The 19804-nt window shown below is 33.1% G+C and overlaps 2 protein-coding genes, 2 long non-coding RNA genes and 1 pseudogene across 13 annotated transcripts in view; 3 read left to right on the plus strand and 2 right to left on the minus strand.

Moving 5' to 3' along the window:
• The first annotated feature begins 2028 nt into the window (after positions 1–2028).
• On the plus strand, positions 2029–2813 carry LOC146917215 (NDR1/HIN1-like protein 10). Its single transcript, XM_085717202.1, has one exon. It carries the CDS (start codon positions 2065–2067, stop codon positions 2689–2691), a length of 627 nt encoding a protein of 208 aa, XP_085573328.1. The 5' UTR covers positions 2029–2064; the 3' UTR covers positions 2692–2813.
• A 610-nt stretch (positions 2814–3423) lies between these two features.
• Positions 3424–7465, minus strand: LOC146917216 (uncharacterized). Its single transcript, XR_015015491.1, has 9 exons — positions 7211–7465; positions 6672–6761; positions 5676–5826; positions 5451–5548; positions 4992–5068; positions 4181–4239; positions 3886–3998; positions 3684–3796; positions 3424–3569 (listed from the first exon to the last, which is right to left on the minus strand). It is a non-coding gene; the product is annotated as an uncharacterized LOC146917216 (long non-coding RNA).
• A 671-nt stretch (positions 7466–8136) lies between these two features.
• LOC146917217 (uncharacterized) lies at positions 8137–9391 on the plus strand. Its single transcript, XR_015015492.1, has 2 exons — positions 8137–8500; positions 8623–9391. It is a non-coding gene; the product is annotated as an uncharacterized LOC146917217 (long non-coding RNA).
• Positions 9392–9592: 201 nt separating this feature from the next.
• LOC146917218 (protein FAR1-RELATED SEQUENCE 5-like) lies at positions 9593–15753 on the minus strand (annotated as a pseudogene). The gene is made up of 5 exons (XR_015016659.1): positions 15730–15753; positions 15187–15202; positions 10196–12375; positions 10036–10101; positions 9593–9899 (listed from the first exon to the last, which is right to left on the minus strand). The product of XR_015016659.1 is annotated as a protein FAR1-RELATED SEQUENCE 5-like (transcript).
• A 1328-nt stretch (positions 15754–17081) lies between these two features.
• The window catches only part of LOC146917219 (uncharacterized), a 97094-nt gene continuing 94371 nt past the window's right edge, over positions 17082–19804 (plus strand). For 3 of the 9 annotated variants that reach the window (XM_085719051.1, XM_085719048.1, XM_085719052.1), the window contains exons 1-2: positions 17084–17260; positions 17549–19761. In XM_085719051.1, the coding sequence (XP_085575177.1) occupies positions 17869–19749 (1881 nt within the window). In that variant the 5' untranslated portion in view covers positions 17084–17260; positions 17549–17868 and the 3' untranslated portion in view covers positions 19750–19761. Of the gene's footprint in view, positions 17261–17300; positions 19762–19804 lie in introns of those variants that run through there. The other 6 variants (XM_085719049.1, XM_085719050.1, XM_085719046.1 and 3 more) reach the window with 4 other exon arrangements.

Genomic DNA, 19804 nt, shown 5'->3' on the forward strand with positions numbered 1-19804 from the left:
ATTGTAAATGTATTGATATAATAATAAAATAAGAATTTATGTATATCAATTTTGTTCTTTTATTTTTGTTTATATTTGCATTTAGTTTATGATTTTGGCATCTAAATAATATAAAATAAACAAAAGTGTATTTAAATTATGGTAAAAGGTATTTTCGGATTATATTCTCCAAAAATTTCTGGAATCAAATTCGGATTATAAAATCCGAAGGATATTTTGGGAAATTTATAAGGCGTGCGAGTAGCACATAAGGTGGGAAAAGTAATAGTCTTTTTTTATTTTAACAATCCAATTCTAAGAGGAATTCCTAGATGAAATTTAATTCAACACATTGTGACTTAGATCTTATAATAGTTGGTAAAACAAGTGATTATATGTCCTCGTGAGTTCAACTTAGTTGGTAAGGATAAATGCATAAAATATGTATGATCTGGGGTACGAACCCCGGCCACCACAAAAAAAAAGTGATTATATAATTATTCGATAATTTTATTTTGAGGAATTAATAACTCAATATTATATGATTGCTTTTGCAAATTCATATAATTTCAAGATGAATAGAAAACTAATTTGAGTGAAACAAATTATTATATTTTTTTAGATAGACGAAATGATAGTCACTAAAAATTTAAGTAGAAGATTTGAGATACGAATTCAAATTACGACATTCAACTTCACAATTTTGTTATTTTTACCTATTAAAACCTATGAACGAAGTGCGCTTTATTTCTTATTAATCAATATTTGGTATTCGAGACATAAAAAAAGGGACTACGGTCTTTTTTTAACTAATGTAGTTAGGGGTGTAACGGTTCGGTTTGGATCGGTTTTTCGTAAAAAAAAAGTCCAAACTAATGAAATCTTCACCGGTTCGGATTGGTTCAGTTTTTACTGTTTTTCAAAAAAGAAACCAAACCAAACTAGTCGGTTTGGATTTGTTCGGTTGATCGGTTTGTTTGAAAATACAATTAATAAAATCCATATTTTCACAAATGTGTTTCATGCATACAACATACTCAAATATTTCATATAACTTTGTCTTCCATGTTCTCTATTTTTCAAACTACTTTGTATAACTAATATGAAAAAACTAACAAGAGATGGACGATATCCCAACAACGATGAAGAACAATGGGTTAGGTGTGACTGCGGCTAGTGTTCTTTTTTAGTAGAAATGAAATAGAGTGTAAATGATGAGATGAGATGATGATGAGAGAAAGTGAATGAATTAATCAGTATTTTATGTTGAACTTCAATTTTGAGCTTAATCATAATTGTGTGTGTGAGGAGGGATAATACTACTAAAATGGAGAGTGAGGTTAACATCGGTTCGGTTCATCGGTTCTTTGGATCTAAAAATTAAAAACCAAGAACCGAACCAAACAAAATCGGATACTTTTTCGGTTTGGTTCGGTTTAAATTTTCGGTTTCATCGATTTTGTTCGAATCACTTACACATGTAGTCTTTTTTTGTCTCCTAATGTAGTCATTAACTAATACTAATGTAGTCTACTAAATGCAAGTCCGGTCAAGTTTTAAATTTTTTTTAATGTAATTTTTTTTCTTGTGTTTTGGTCTTTCATCAACGATATTTATAGGCTGTAACGGGGACAAGTGTTAGTATATTTTATTTCTACTTTCCTTCTTATCTTCAAATCTGTCTCTCTATGTCATGTTTGTTGATTTCAATGATAAAATGAGTTTTGTTTAATATCAAAATATTCTAGCATTGATTGTAATTGGTAAGATAGTTTGATGGGTTAAACTACAATAAATTAGAGGGATTATATTAGTGAAAAAGTCCATATTTCATTTGAGACAAATAAATATTATAAACAAAACAATTGTAATACGTGGGAGACTGGGAGTAGTTTACATTAGGAATCACTCGTTTCCCAAAGTCAATGCTGTGTATATTACAAGGAAATTACCTAGAAAATCAACAGACCATACCCAAAACTCATGAATTCCAACCCTTTAAAAGTACACAATTTCGTACCATAAAATTCGTCGACCACAAAATCTCACCATCACAAAAACAAATTCAAAAACCTCATCACCAATATGGGTTGGTGCGCACGCACTTGTTGCGCATTATGTGCGGCTGTAGTCCTCTTCGTAATTGCCATCATCGTCTTCTGGATAGTAATTTCCCCCTCAAGCGTGAAATTTCACGTAACCGATGCAACTCTCACTGAGTTCAACCTCACAAACAACAACTTATATTACAATTTCAAAGTGAATATCACGGCAAGAAACCCCAACAACAACATCATAGTCTATTATCGAAGAATCACCGCGATTGCCTGGTACAAAGACAATGATTTCAGTCGTGTGAGTTTGACTCCCTTTGATCAAGGACATAAGAATACCACTTTTCTTGGACCTATAGAATTTAAAGGAAATGCTACGATCAAACTTGGACGTCAACAACTTAACGAGTATTCTGAAGAGACGCGTCTTGGGATTTATAACGATTTGGCTGTTGATTTTGATTTTCGAATTAGAGCCAAGTTTGGCAGCTTGTATAAAAGTGGTCGGTTTAAGCCACCTGTTGTTCAGTGTGGTCGTTTGAGTGTTCCTTTGGTTTCTTCTTCCAATGGTAACTCCTCATCATCGACATTTTCTTTTAGTCCCAGAAGATGTAGTGCTGATTCTTTCTTTATTGACCGTGATATAAATAAATATTGATATCTTTATGTAGATTTAATACAACTTTTCCTCATATTGTACATCTTAAAATTCATGTGGTGTTTTGTTTTAAGAAATACCGTTCTTCAACTATTTTTAATTTCGTTTCACCTGATGTATGTTCTTGCCTTCTTTTTTATTTGAATCGATAATTTATATATGTTGAAACACTTAGGCCTGAGCACAAAATGTACCAACTGCTGAAACCAAAAATAGAATCAAATTTTCCGATGACCCTCCACACTAACAACCAATTGGATCCAAGTGTGAGATAATCCCCCTTTGAAGCAACTTAACTCTTGTTGGAATTTTATCAAGGATAAGCTTCTACAAGAAGTTACAAAACTTTGATGGAGCCAAACTCTTCTACATATTGCAGAACAAGATATATTCCATTTGAGATCTATCAGGTTGTGGTAACATAGTCGAAACAAGTAGTAAACAAGTAGATTTAACTGTTTTTACGGCGAAAAATAAATAACTTGTTAGCCAAAACTGGGAGACATGTGATTTAGTGTCAGACAAACTCCTCTCAATCTATTGAAGGTTAGACGAGTGTGCAACCAATTAGAAGTTAGTCGGATATTTCACAAACTAGACGTCTACCCGTGCTACCGCACGGGTCATATATATTTAACAGCAGGAATTAAAGAGATTCATAATACACGTAATATCTTTGACAAAGCAATATAAACTAAATATTGTTAAAAGTACGCTAAATGAACCACAATGTGAAATATGAAGCATACAGAGTTAACATTTAAGCCAATCAGAATACATTCTCAACACAATAAAAAAGAAAGCTAGTACATATACTATGCAGATCAGTCATGTAACAACAAATGCCTCCAAATGCTCTTAATCAGTTTCCAAATGACCTGCAATTCAAGTAAAATATAAATAGCGTTAGATATTACAGTACATATAGCATAATATGTAACTAATATTTAGCATCTTTCAATATGGAATATGCCTATTAAACTTTAACATACCAGTAACCTCAAATTCCTTTAATTATACCAACAGTATGAGCATCAGGATTCTTAAACCAGTGGTTTTGAAATACGCCTAACAGGTAACAGCTTCTGGTACAAATTCAAAACGCCTGGACACACAATTGCCAACTAAATTAACCAATCACAGTTAGATAGACATGAATAAAATGATAGCATATAATGTATTAGTTTAACATACCAGTAACCTCAAATTCCTTTAATTATACCAACAGTATGAGCATCATGATTCTTAGACCAGTGGTTTTGAAATACACCCAACAGGTAACAGCTTCTGGTACAAATTCAAAACGCCTAGACACATAATTGCCAACTAAATTAACCAATCACAGTTAGATAGACATGAATAAAATGATAGCATATAATGTATTAGTTTAACATTTACATGTCTTCATGCAAAAATAATGTATCAGCCAAACGGGAGAAATGACTTCACATCAAGGATATTAAAATAGTGTAGACAGCATGATTCTTACATCAGTGGTTCTGAAAGATGCATAAACGGCTAACAGCTTCTGGTACAAATTGGAATCGCCTGGACACATAATTGCTAACTAAATTAACCATTATTACATTCAAACAAATTAAAGCAAAGCATATAACTCATCAGTTCAGCTGGTTACCTGTCTTCCCAGTAGCAATGAATAAAAAAAACAAAGATGAAGAAACTAAGAGGAAACAACATGGAGATGAATATTTGCAGATATGAAACACACAGAAGAAAAAGAAGGCAAAGTTTAGAGAGGATTCAAAGGAAGACAAATAAAACTAATAAGAAATATTTGCATGATCAAAACAATTTCTCTCAGCCTAAGCATCCCAAGTTTCCAACTTTATTTTAATTTCTAAGAAAATTAATAGTAGAATTAGAATCTTAAATGATCCTCATGTTGTTGTCAACAATCAATGATCATGGAATAGACATAAGTTTAAATGTGTCAAATTTTCCAACAATGGTCAAAACTTACTAATATTGATATTCTATAACTTCATTATTACATATTTTTCTCTATTGAAATCTTAAATGATCTTCATATTTTTGACAGCAATCAAAGATCATGATATTATTTAAATTATATAATTGGAGGGGTTGGAACTCAAAACGAAGAGGTTACACATGAATTAAAAAAACTCCTTTTTGACAGAGTATAAACAAATTTAATTTCACATAGTAGATAAAATTTCGACATGTATCAAAAGAAGAGTAATAATCTTAAGTTTCTTTGATTGTACACACTTCAAGTAGTTCATTTAATTCACAATATTATATCTACTTCCAATTCATACCTGAAAATCCTTATTTCATCTCGACCTTCAAGATCTCTGCAAATGCCCATTCCAAAATTGTTGAAATGGTCCTCCAACTGTCACATCCCAACGTATAAACTTAAGTCTTCTTAATTCAAATACAATCTAAAAACATATCAACTACCAACACCATATAGCAATTTGAAAATGAGATACATAACAACATTTGCCAAGACACATTCTCCATAAAAGGTAATGCTAAATAACTTTTTGTGTTATAGGCTGCTTTAAGATTCAAATGTGTCATACATTTTTGGTTAAGGCCTAAAGTTTATATGAAGAACCCTTTCAGAAAATAATATAACTGAGTTAGGTCTGTTCGAATATCACTATAAACTTCAAACTAAAAAATCCACCAGAAATTTGTTTATTTTCAACATTGGAACAGAAATTAAACAAAGAAGAAAAACACATTATAGTACAAAGACATTGTCATACCACTGTGAGCTCTGCCCCACCATTGCGAGCAAGTTGTCAACGATCCGAAAAGGGATTCAAAATCTAAAAATCTAGCATACCTTGTTGCTTTAAAAGGGCTGAAACAATGAAAAGGAAAGATCAACAATCACAGAAAAACACATGAGAATAAAAAGACGCAACGTTAAAAGGAGGAGAGAAAGAAAGATGAGCAAAAATAAGATAGTGAGAAGAATATGAGAATACATGGTGGAATCAGAGTCATCTAGCTATCCCTCAGTTCTTGATGGCTAGTGCTGCTGCAAGTTGTTCTCTCACCAATTGTTTGCAGTTAAACGTTGGGGGTACCGAGAGAAGGAGGGATCTATTATAATTGCAGCTTCAAAGTGCCATTTCCCTTTTAAATGAAAAACTACATGAGTTAGTTGATAATTATCTAGCAAATTCAATTAGTGAAATTCTTATTGTGTATAGGAGTAAACATGATGTTTTGGAATCATCAAAAACGGATTGCAGATTTAACTATAAAAATATAAGGAAATAATTAATCATGGAATATGATAAAGTAATCTAACATAACAATAAACACAGTGGCATCAAGTAAGACGTCTTTGATTACAAAGATATCTTCCTGTCAAACAACACTTGATTCTAAAACTCTTGCTTCATCATATGGTAGTGGTTTTAACTTTTTTCAACATAGAACACAAACCTCTAAGAAAATTCAAAAAGCAAGTGAATTGATTTGGTCTCATAGCCTCTTTCTATAGATTTTCAAGCTCACTTTGAAACACCGAACTCAAATTATTTGCCATGATTAGAAGAAAAACCAAAACAACCAACATAAGTAACAAAAAAAAAGTGAAATACAAAGTTAAACATCATCAACAAACACACCCAAAAAATACATCATCTCATGCTAGAAATTATATAAAACAGAAACACACAGCCACGTTTAGTTCTTCAACTATTTTTAACCAAAGCTAAAAACTTTAAAAACAAATATTAACAACGACCAATCGAGCAAATTGATTGGTTCAAAACTGCAGTTCCTGAAAACCCAATTGCTCTATTTTGATTCTACACCAAATAGTTGCCAAATTAAAGCTCATATTTAGAATCCAATTAGTGACGCTAATCCCAAATACGTTACCAATAATGAAAGAAACAATGAAAAATCATCAAAGAAAAATCATCAAACAAAGAAGAAACACACATTATAGTTCAAAGACATCGTCATACCACTGTGAGCTCTGCTCCACCATCGCATGCAAGTTGTCAACAATCAAAAAAGGGATTTAAAATCTAGGATACCTTGTTGCTTTAGGAGGGCTGAAACAATGAAAAGGAAAAATCAACAATCGCAGAAAAAATATGAGAATACAAAGTAACGTTAAAAGGAAATAATTAATCATAAAATCTGATAAAGTAACATTATAGAAAACACATTGGCATCAAGTAAGTCGACTTTGACTACAAAGATAACTTCATGTCAAACAACACTTGATTCTAAAACTTCTGCTTCATCCTATGGTAGTGGTTTTGATTTTGTTTAACATAGAACACCAAACCCTAAAAGGAATCAAAATGCAAGTGAATTCAATGTTCCCGATTCGTCTTCAAGCTCATTTTGTAACACCAGACTCATTAAAAGTTACATGAACAACATCGTCATAGATGTGGATTTACGATCAAATATATATAGTAGCATCTTCATTCCTAAATTCAAACAATGTTCTTAAATCACATAATTAAAAAGGGGGTTAAAAACAATTTCTTACATGTAAATCCTTTGAGAACTCAATGAACACTATATTCACATAGACGATTGGGCTTCTGCATCGAACACTATATTGGGCCATCGAACAATTCATCTGCCGCCGTCTTCGATCCATCAGATTTTGTGCTCAAAGAAATCCAGTAAACTATCACTCCTCATTCACTTCCGCTTCATTATGTTGTCGTTGCCACATCAAAGTATCCGACCCTAAGCTTCAATCAATGCTCGCATGCAAGTATCAGACCGTCATCACCTCGCCATTTGATTTTCAAACAAAAATCGAAGAAAGAGAAAGCTGATTAAATGATTGAATCAGTAAAAATAAGGAAATCGGAAACCGATTGGTTGGCCATGGTGAAGAAAGCATGATCATGGAAAGATAGAGGGAGAGACAACTCACCGTGGCAAAGGAAAATGATGTTATGTGTTTGTTGTGACGATACGATGCAGTAGACGGTGGCGGGGGAGTCGACGACAGCAAGGGTTGTGCCGGAATCGAGAGAGATTAGAGGAGGAAGACGACAGTGAGAGTGAAAAAGACCCAGAAGTAATTGAAACTTGTGTCTATGCTTCATTGACAGAAGGAAAGAGCGAGTGAGAGAGCAATAGGTGTATTGGAATTCCTATGCTTTCTCAGTCAAAACACCGTTAAACAACCACAACAGTGTTGGGAGACCACATCAGCTGCAAGGTCATGGAGAGAGAGAGAGAGAGAACGCAAGTAGCAATTGGAGCTAGGTGGAATTCAAAAGGTAGCGCACAGAAGAGAAGAAGAAGAAAGGTGGATACCTATGCGCGTGAATCAAATTTTCAAGGAGTGAGATTTGATCAACGGCTGATATGATAACCTCCCCTAATTACAATGATCTAACGGTTTGGATAGATTGGAGCCAAAAAAGTAGGTTTAGGGGTTAGGAATTAGGGTGCAGATCCTCTCCATTTCCTTAAGAAATTGAGATCTTCAAGTTTGTTGAGTATGAGCTTGACACGTGGCACATTAAAACTCAATGGCTGAGATTTACTGAAGAAAAAAAAGTCAGAAAACATGGATGGGAATAGTGAATACGAAGAGAGATAATACACTTTCTCCATCTCTCACAATTGTATCTCCGACTAACGACCTCCGTCACTTCCGCCGTCGCCGCATCTCAAAGCAAAGCCCTCCGCCACTGCCACCGTCGCGCCTCTTTGCAAACCTACCCTTTCTAGAAGCCAACACCATATGTTACTGCGACGACCTAAATCTGCCCTTTCTCGTTCATGTTTTCTAAAAGACAACAAAGACATGAAGGTTTTCCCTTGGCATTCTAATTCTTCAATTTTGACAGATACCTTTGCAAACATGTTCAATTGTTCATATCAATTTAGAGGAACTCACTTTGTATTTTATTTTACTGCTTATTATTTTTGCAGATTTTGCTAGTGATGATATTCATAATTTGAGCAAGACTTTGGTTGCTGTTACATGTAATGCTGATACATATATGATAATATCATAGTTGAGAGGGTTACTGAGCCAAGTCCATAAGCAATGATGAAGTTCAAGGGATAAAATGTTGTTATTTTTTCTGTCTTGCGGACTGTTTTTATGTCCTGCTGTTGTATTGTTGTCCTAAAGGAAGAATCCTCAGAGGAGCCCAACATTGTATTGAATTGTATTGTCATATGTGTTTTAGATTTTGGGGCTTCTGGTTTTGTGCTCATTGCAAGTGCTGCGGTTTTGGTTGGTGTCTGCCATCAATATGGGGCGGTTGGTGCTATTTGCTCCTGCTGTCAGTTGGTGTTAGCAGCTGCCAGCAGCTATCTGTGGCGCGGTTCTACGCGGTTTGTTGTGCAAGGGGGCTGGTTTTGATGCAGTTGTATGCTACCTATGCGTAGGGGGCATTTCTCTTGTCCGGATGTTCATTTTTCGGCTGTTTTGGTTCAGTTTAGACCTTTGCATCATTCTCTAGTGTTAGGCGGCGGGGTTTTATTTTGGTAGTCTCTTTAGGGAGTGTTGTTTCACGGGTTTGTGTCGGGTGTTCCGCCTATATACGGCACCCTTGTTTGTATTGGTTTGTTTCTTTTCGCTTGCGCGGTTGGTTTTTGTGCGGCTTGCACCCATTCGTTGTCAATAAAATTAGCATATCAAATGTAATGTTTGGATTTTCGTGTAATGAATTGGCTTTGTACTGTTATCAAATGTACCATATTCATATTTTTTTTTAATAGTGTAACTATAGCAGAACCTTTTCTATAGCAGGACTTTTTCTATTTCACATTTTTTTTTCAAGTGTAACTATAGCAGAACCTTTTCTATTTCACATTATAGCAAAATGGTACATATAGATGGAAATGAAAAGTAGCCAAAATAAGAGCATCGACCCAAATTATAAGATAAAAGTAGCCAAAATAAACTAGTATATCAGAATTGTCATCAAACCCAAAAAGTGATCAACAAAATGCAATATAGGTCCCCTAATAGAAAAAGTAGTAATGTCTAAAAAAAGTTATACATCCCAATTGTGTTAGATCCTAATCTCATTTGACATTTGGATCCTAATCTCATGTAGACTTCCATTGTCAGCTTCTGTTAAAGGTAAATGTCGACTTGCATTCTCAGTTTGAGATGCCATCAAAGCATGGCTTCCATATCCAGATTGGCTTCCATTCCAAGCATGTATGCCATCATGGGTTGCTGGAGATTGTTCCTACATAATAGTAGAAGTAACATGTATTATATATATATATATATATATATATATATATATATATGTGTGTGTGTGTGTGTGTGATAGCAGTACTGAAATTCTGCACATGTTAAAAAGAAAGTATGGATATTCTTACCAATTTTTTCTTTCTCTTCCTTCCATTCAAAGCATGTGTACCATCATTGTTTGCAGGAGATTTTTCCTACATAGTAGTAAAAGTAACATGTATTATGTATATGTGATAGCAGTACAAAAATTCTAGGCACATGTTAAAAAGAAAGTAAAGAGTTGTTTACCAATTTTTTCTTTCTCTTAGTCTGTGATAGCCTTTTTTGTCTCTTTTTATCCAATTTCTCAAGCCAAGTTGGATGCCTTTTTTTAGTCCTATCTAAGCAATCTCGGATCTTTATTGCTTTTGCCCCACCAAGATCAACAGTGCCCACATTCTGATCCTTTTTTTCATTTGCAATTGATATAGACACATGACTCATTCCAATTGACTCTCCATCCATAGACTTTTTAGTCAGCATATCTTCAACTATTTTATGAGACTCTTCATAAACTTTGGACAAAAATGTGTAAGTTTCATGAGATTCTGATGCTCTATTGCTCAATTTAACTGCTCGAGGACATAACTCATTGTATCATTTCATGAAATGAGCTTTTATGTCCAATTCAATATGTTCCCCTTTCCAATTTTGATTACATCCCAACCTTGCATCTCTTGTCCAACGTTTCAGTATATATTGCTGAGGAATTAGCTTAACATTCATAAAATCTAAAACTTTCAAAGCATGACTGCATAAGATTCCATGTGTCTCAAACTTTCGACAATCACAAGCAACTGTTTTATCCATATGATTCGCTACTACTATCCGCTCCTTGCTGTTATCATAATTTGTAACAACATATGACCCTTCTTTCAAATTTCTTAAACAAGAAGCTTGACATTCCTCATATTCATCTTGGAATTCCTCAAAAATTCTTGGAGTGTAAACATTGCCGGCTTGTACAAGCATAGGGATCTTTTTCATTTTCAATCTTGGCAACTTTTGTCTCGACTCATATTCAGCTTCTGACTCATTATTCCGCTTTCCGTTGACAACTCTTTCAAAGTGTGTGAAAAATTGTATCAAATTTAAATCTGACTTCAAATGATTTTTTAAATCAGCATTAAAACTCTCACTTAATTGAGTAGATCTCATACCTGCAGTGAAAGTCTTTCGCACATAAGCCCATGCCCATTTTTCCTTGAATCGAAAAATTTATGGAGCCATGAGTCTTTAGAAACATTATGCTCAACTAGTAAAGCCTCCCATCCACTCAAAAATTCTTCTTCCTCTTCGTGTAGATCAATGCATGCTTCAAAATCTGAGCAGAATTGTGAGCTCTGTTGATATAAATGATTCACATGCCTTAAGGCATTTTCCCTTATATGCCAAGTGCACAATCCATGAAATGTTTCTGGCATGACTATAGAAAGAGCCTTAGCCATTGCTGCATCTTGATCTGTTAGAATGGTTTTAGGCTTTTTCCCACCCATTGCTTTGAGAAAGGTTTCAAATAACCATTGAAAAGAAGGGATTGTTTCATCATATAACAATGCTGCCCCATAAACAATTGTTTGTCTGTGGCTATTAAGGCCAACAAATACTCCCAACGGACGATAATTCTTATTTGTCTTGAATGTGGTGTCAAAAGTGACAACATCACCAAAGTACCCATAATCATTTATCATTTGTGCATCGGCCCAAAATATGTTTGTTATTTGCTCTTCAACATCCATCTGAAACTCAAAAGAATGAAGGATTTTCACTTTGCTTTTTGAAATGTATTAGTAATGCACCTACTTCACCATACCTTAGTGAGTGGTTCCTTTTAGTGCGAAGCAAATTTCTATGGTCTTGTCTTGTGTAACCAACAGTGTTTATTCCACCAGCTTGTTTTGACACAAATTCATGAAAATCTTTTGGTTTCAATCCAGATTCATCAGCCAATACAATTTGGGATGCTTGTGACTCAGATATGTGTCGATGAGAGCGAATCATATAAACATACTCAGCTGGCAGAAGAAGGTGATTATGTTCCGCTACAAAGTCAATAACCTTGTATTTTCCAATCTTCCGATCAAGTGAAATAACCATACGTGCTAAACATCCTGTTCTAGTTTCTGCTCGAGCCTCTTTTGTTAAGTAATCACGTTTGTCGACACCGCGTCTACCCTCTTTGGAGCACACAAATTTTCTTGAAGTAAGAACTCCATCTTTTTTGCTTTTATTTGCATATTCTCGACGGATACCAAAACCACATTTCCTACTATACTCATTATAAAATTCATATGCCAAGGCCTCAGACTCAAACTCCATTTCCAAGTGTGGTACATTACTAACAGTACTCTCTTTTCCCTGTTACACGATATCATTCACCAATTTTTCTACACCTTCAACCATTGGATTGGATGTAATATTCACATTATCTAGAAAATGGAAAAAATAATATAAAGTCAACATGTTAATATTCATAGACATTTTATATTAATTTTATATTGTCCAAATACTTTCAAATATTCATGTTCTACGTGTGTATATTCATCGACAAAGAACAAAATCTTACCGGTGCCCAGAGGTGGTGATGAATGGTGAAGATTTGCATCATGTTCTACGTGTGTCGTTTCTACCATTGGAGCAAGCTTCAGGTCTACAATACAGTGGAACAAGGACGACAAAAATTCAGAATCGACGTCGTCGGAGGCGAGATGACACCAACGCAGAAGTGAAGCAACGACACAAAAGTGAAACCAAATGATGATGGTAAGTCACAGTAATGAGGAGAAGGAGGTTGGGAACACCATAGTATTGGTTCAGACCATAGAGAGGTGAAGGAAGTGAAACGACGAAGGAAGTGAAACCGTTTTCTTCATATTCTCTTCTAATTTTCTGAATTTTTATTTTATTTTAAATAATTTTATTTTAAAATGAATCTCAGCCATTGGAGTTTTAATGTGCCACGTGTCAAGCTCATACTCAACAAACTTGAAGATCTCAATTTCTTAAGAAATGGAGAGGATCTGCACCCTAGGAATTAGGGTAAGCATGTTTGCTAGGATTAGATATAAAGGATAGGTCTACTAACGTCTATAAAGGTTGTTGAAGTATTATAATGGCTTAATACATCCCCAGGTCCCTTAACTTATTTTTTCTTCTCACTTCAGTCCCTTAATTATTAAACGTGTCAATTTCGTCCTGTAAGTCCTCTTCCGTTTACTTAGTTGGTCCAATTTTATTAATTTTAAATCCCTACCGTTGGATCAAGGAAGTTCATCATATCTTCCCGTGTACCACCAACACCTAAGTATCTTAAATTTAATTTTTAAAAATAATATAAATCCATTTATATTAATTTAGAAATAAAAAAATCTAAAAAATTTGAAAAAAATGGAAAATTAATTTTCAAAAATAAAAAAATTCAAAAAAATCTAAAATATTGGAAAATTAATTTTCAAAAAATAAAAAAAATTCTAAAAAATTAAAAAATTGGAAAATTAATTTTCAAAAATTAAAAAAATCTAAAAAATTTGAAAAAATTTCTGGAATATTTTTTTTTTTAAATCTGGAAATGTTTTTTTACGGATTTAGCCAAATTTTTTAAACAGGATTTTTTTTAAAATCCAGAAAATCCCAAAAAAATAAAATCCTAATCTTTAATAATTAATTCTAATCTTTAATCACCACACAACCTAATCTCTAAAAATAAAATTCAGAAAATCCAAAAAATAAATAATTAATCCTAATCTTTAATCACCACAAAACCATCATTGTTTTTTTTTTCTTTCTTAACAGCCAATATATTGATACAAGCAAGAGAAAGTGGAAATATTGTCGGCAGAAAAACAAATTCCCAGCGCATAAAGCCAAGGAAAAAACCAAACAGAAGCAAAATACAACCTCCCTCTAAAACCCAGCTGCTACTAGCGTGAGCTCACAGGAGGAAAAAAAAATTGCAACTTAAAACAAAAAGCTGAAGCATCATCCTCTAGAACCACATCAGCAGCACAGCCCTTCCTTCTTTCCTTCATTTCTTTCTTTTCTCTTCTCTCTCCTCACTTCTCCTTCTCTCTCTCGTTCTTCATCTTTTTCTTTTCTTTCTTTTTTTTTTTCAAACAAAAATTACAATTCCCCTTCTTCTTTCTCTCTCCCGTTAATTCTTCTTCTTCTCCATTTCTTTATTTTTTCTTTTTTTTCCTTTTCTCTTCTTCTCTTTTTTTGTTTTTTCCCTTTTATATATACAAACAACAACAAAAATAAAAAAAAAAGGCTTAGATCTAAAAAAAACAAAAGAAAAAGAAAACCTTTGGATGTATGGGTTATGGTGCGGTTTCGGTTTGTCCGTTTCTTGAGGTTGAGGGTTGGTATGGTTTGTTGAAAATTGTGTTTGGCGTAAGGTTTGGATTCGATTTCGACGGCAGACTTAGGTGTGTGTTTGGGATTGGATTTTGACTGTGTATGATGTTTGAGGGTTATGTGATGAAGATTGTTGATTGTTGATCGATAGGGAATTTGTGTTGTTTCGGTGTTTATGAGGTTATGATTTATGGAATTGGCTATGAGTTTGGAGATTGGGTTGTTCTTTGAAAAGAATGGTGTTGTGCGTGTGTGCGTTGTGGATTGGTTGATGATTTGCAAATTGGCTCTGTGTTGTTTGTGTGATGATTTTTGCGTGTCCTCTCACTGCTTCCTTCCATTTGTTTCAAATTTTTTAACCAACAGATTTTAATTTCTTCACATAAATGGATTTTAATTATGTGAAGGATTTGAATTTTGCGTGTCCAGATTTTAAAAAAAAATTCCTGAATTTTTTTCAAATTTTTTAGAATTTTTTTTATTTTTAAAAATTAATTTTCCAATATTTTAGATTTTTTTTATTTTTGAAAATTAATTTTCCAATTTTTTCAAATTTTTTAGATTTTTTTATTTCTAAATTAATATAAATGGAATTATATTATTTTTAAAAATTAAATTTCAGATACTTAGGTGTTGGTGGTACACGGTAAGATATGATGAACTTCCTTGATCCAACGGTAGGGATTTAAAATTAATAAAATTGGACCAACTAAGTAAACGGAAGAGGACTTACAGGACTGAATTGACACGTTTAATAGTTAAGGGACTGAAGTGAGAAGAAAAAATAAGTTAAGGGACCTGGGGATGTATTAAGCCTATTATAATTAGTCAAAATTCAGTAGAACTTGATAATTGGACAATTTAATCGTGCTCCATGTTTATTACACCGCTAAGTGAAGAAAGCTAAGAGCATAAAACATGTTCTAAGAGAGTTGCGCACATTTGGATAAGAGCAATGGAAAAATGTCACGAAACTACAAAATCAAGTCAAACGTGGGCGCCACGTATCCCCCAACAACATAAGGATTTATCCATTATCCATGTAAATATCGGAGCAAGAGGGGTTTAATATGTTACGTAAATTATAATTTAATTTCTCAAAATTAAGAAAAGATGATAGTTTGGCCAGAAGGAGATAATTCAAGTTGAGAGGGAAGAACTCGTCATGTGTGTCTTGCATGTTACCAGATAAAGATTAGTCACTATTAAATAGAGGTGAAGATTTTATATCAGTAACATGATAACAAAAATATAAAGATGTTAGTTAATTCATATCAAATGTTGTAACTCTTTTTTCAAGGGGGGTCGTGGGATCGTCGATCGCAGGACAACTGCAAGAAAATATGATGTAGATTTCACCATTTGAGTTGATTTTAGGATAACACCCCTTCCAAAAATTCATCCGAGGTCATTTTCTTAGGTTATGAGACTTTATGATCATCCATTGACCCCATCGAGGTAAGTATCATGCATAACATATGAAGTTGTAACTGATGAAATTAATTATAACTTCAAAAAAGAGGGCAACAAATTTCAGGACAATTTGACTAAGACAATTTCAAGTCACATCACAAAAATGCTGGTTAATGTATTTACACTTCAATAAGATCAAAATACTCTTAAATTATAACTTCAAAAAAGAGGGCAACAAATTTCAGGACAATTTGACTAAGACAATTTCAAGTCACATCACAAAAATGCTGGTTAATGTATTTACACTTCAATAAGATCAAAATACTCTTAAAATAAAATAAGTTTTCATGTGTATCTAAAGCCATGCAACGCAAAAAGTTTACATATTCTTTTATCTAAACTGGGTTAATGTAGTTTATAAGTGAAAAAATTACTTAATTTTACCAATAAATTTTAGGGTTAAATAAGTTTTTGATCTCTAAAAATATTTAATATTTTGTTTTTTGCATGTCTAAAATTTTTCGATAAGTTTTGGTATCCAATTTTTTTTTTTTCCGTCACGACCTTAGATCAATGCTTTTTAAGTCAATTTAATGTACCCTTCATATTTTTTAATGATTTTTTTACAAAGATATATAAATAGGGTTAATTATATTTTTGATCCCTATAAATATACCAACTTTTTGTTTCTGCCCCTCTAAAATTTTTCTTCAACTTTTAGTGTCTATAAAATTTTCAATCACTACTTTTGGTCCTTATTTTTAAGTCATTTTTTGTATTTTTTAAATAAAATTGTGCAGAAATGTGTAGAATATTATAGAAATCTCTCAAAAAAAATAGAATTTTTTCACAAATCATGAATTAAATATGAATTTTTAACTGCCAAAAATATAAAAAATAATATGTAATTTTTGTTATTATTAAAAAATTCTATTTTTTTTAAGAGAGATTTTTATAATTTTATAAATTTTCCTGCAAAATTTTATTGAAAAATATGAATTTTATATACGAGTTTACCTTAAAGTAGAAACCAAGAGTGAAGATGAAAAACTTAATTGAAGAATTTTTTTAGAGAAACTATGAAAAAATGACATATTTATAGGGACAAAAAATATATTTAACCCTATATAAAATATTATAACAATATCTCTCATAATTTTTTTTCTTTTTAACAAAATATGAATTTAAAATAAATTTTTAAGTGATAAATGCTTAAAATTCAATTAAATTCATCTTTTTACAAAAGTAAAATTTCTACATTTTATAGTATTCTAAACATTTTTGAAAGATAAAATATTCTATAATTCCTAAAAAAGTAAAAATAATTCTAACGTAAAAAAAATTCAAAATTTCAAAGAATGCAATTTAGGTAAAAGCAAATACCAATACCATCACTTCAGAGTTCAGAAACGTGTTCTTCTTTCTTCTCCCGCCACACTTTCCGCCGCGCCCCCTCCCACCACCACCACCACTGCCAAGCGCCGCCTCACTCGTCACCACCAAACCAACAGAAGGGGAAAACGGAAAAAGGAGAAAACGAAATTGAAGGTTAGTTTGAAAATTGCTCATTCTTTCTTCTTCTCTAACTGTTAATTACTTATTATTCTTTGCTAATTTCACTGTTATTCTGCTTATTTCACTGTATTTACAAATTCTGAAATTTCACTGTATGGATATAATCTTGTTAGTTTGAAATTTTGTTGCTAATTTTGTTGATTTTTATTTAATTTATTATATCATATGGTGTGTCTAATTTCATTGTTATTTGCTAATTAATTACTAATTTTCTCTTAATTTTATTTATCGGTTTAACGTTGACATTGTATATCTATGTAGTTCAACTTCAACTTTGCGGAATTGCTCAAGAACAGTCACAAATTTCAGGTTCTACATATATATTTTTTTTTCTTTTTTCGATCTTCCTCTATGCCTCGTAAGGGTCCACTTTTACTATGAGAACCGGGCCTCCAATTTCATAGAGACGACACTGTCCTGGTCACTCAAAAACTCCTATCCATGGTGGTAGGCTCGTAGCACATCTTAGTGCTGCCTGCCTTTTTTCCATTCTCCGTGGATTCCAAGGATTCATCCACCTTTGTGCTTTCTAATTTGTTTTTGATCGATTCTCCGTGGATTCCAAGGATTCACTGCATGCAATGACTACAACAATCTTTTCTTCTTCTACAAGCTTCATGAGGTATGTTGTTCCTATTTTCTTTCACAAAAACCTCCTTCCTTGTTTTTGCTGCTCCTTCTACTCAACTTCAACCCTATTCCCTCAAATCGATAATATCGATCGCGACAACGCTTCTTCCTTATTCAACCGTATGCTCCATATGCATCCCACCCCACCCATCTCTCAGTTTAACAAGATTTTAGCTTCACTTGCCAAATCCAACCATTATCCCACCGTTGTTTCTCTTTGTCGAAAAATGGAATTAAATGACGGAGTTAAACCTAACTTAGTCACTTTCAATATCTTGTTGAATTGTTACAGCCACTTAGGTCAAATGAGTTTTGCTTTTTCAGTATTGGCGAAGATTATCAAGATTGGTTATCATCCAGATGTTGTTACCTTCAATACACTTATAAATGGATATTGTCTTAAAGGTGAGAATGATGAGCTATTGTGCTTTTATGATAAGGTGGTAGGTTTGGGATTTCAGTTGAACCAAGTTAGTTATGGTACATTGATTAACAAATTATGTAAAGGTGGAGAGACAAGAGAAGCCCTACAACTGTTGAGACAGGTTGATGGTAAATTGGTTCAGCCTCATGTAGTAATGTACAACGTGCTTATTGATAGAATGTGTAAAGATAAACTTGTTAAGGATGCTTTTGATTTATATTCTGAAATGCTTGCTAAGAGAATTTCTCCTAATGTTATCACTTACAATACTCTACTTCATGGCCTTTGCATCGTGGGACAATTGAAACATGCAATTAGTTTGTTTAAGAAAATGGTATCGGAAGACATCAACCCAACTGTGTATACCTTTAATATATTGGTTGATGGATTTTCTAAGGAAGGAAAGGTGAAAGATGCTAAAGTAGTGTTAGCCTTGATGATGAAAGCAGGAGTTAAACTTAACGCTGTCACTTATAGTACTTTAATTCGTGGCTTTTGCATTGTTGGTAAATTGAAAGAAGCAGTTGGTTTGTTTAATAAAATGATATTGGGAAAGGTTAACCCGAATGTGTATACTTTTACTATATTGGTTGATGCTTTTTGTAAGGATGGGAAGATTGACAAAGCTAACTATGTGCTCAATGTGATGATGGAAAAAGACGTGACACCTAATGTTATCACTTATAGCTGTTTAATGTATGGATATTGTCTAGTTAATGAAGTGAACGAGGCCAAGAGAATATTCAAAAGTATGACTCAAAGGGGAGTGACTTTTGACGTTCTTAGCTACACTATCATGATTAGTAAATTTTGTAAGATTAAAATGGTGGATGAAGCCAGGAAACTTTTTGAAGAAATGCAGTCCAAACAAATATTTCCTGATGTGGTAACTTACAGTTCCCTTGTTGATGGTTTGTGCAAATTGGAGAGAATCCCTAATGCTTTGAAGCTTGTCTATGAGATGCATGATAGAGGTCAACCACCAAATATATTTACTTACAGTTCTATATTGGATGCTTTATTGAAAAACCATCAGGTTGAAGAAGCAATTGAATTATTTAAAAAATTTAAAGACAAGGGTATTCAACCAAATGTGCACACATACACTATTTTTATTGATGGGTTGTGTAAAAATGGAAGACTAGAGGATGCATGGAAAGTTTTTAAAGATCTTTTGGTCAATAGCTACAATCTTAATCTTAATGTATATACATATACCATTATGATCCATGAGTTTTGTAAAGAGGGCTTGTTTGATGAAGCTTTGATGTTGCTGTCAAAAATGAGAGACAACAATTGCCTTCCAGACACTGTAACTTATCAAACAATTATCAGTTCTCTTCTTGCTAAAGGTGAAAACGATAAGGCATGGAAACTTCGTGAAATGATTGCGAGTGGTGTACTATAAGAGTGTAATTAGGTAAGATAGTTCTCTTGTTACAAATTGTTATTTTGAATTTACA

The sequence above is a fragment of the Medicago sativa genome, chromosome 6, assembly GCF_051527215.1.
Source record: "Medicago sativa cultivar Bolivia chromosome 6, Bolivia_mono, whole genome shotgun sequence".
NCBI classification, from domain to species: Eukaryota; Viridiplantae; Streptophyta; class Magnoliopsida; order Fabales; family Fabaceae; genus Medicago; species Medicago sativa.

What these genes read in the sequence shown, in the direction of transcription:
- LOC146917215 (XM_085717202.1), top strand. Translation starts at nt 2,065, where the DNA reads ATGGGTTGGTGCGCACGCACTTGTTGCGCATTATGTGCGGCTGTAGTC.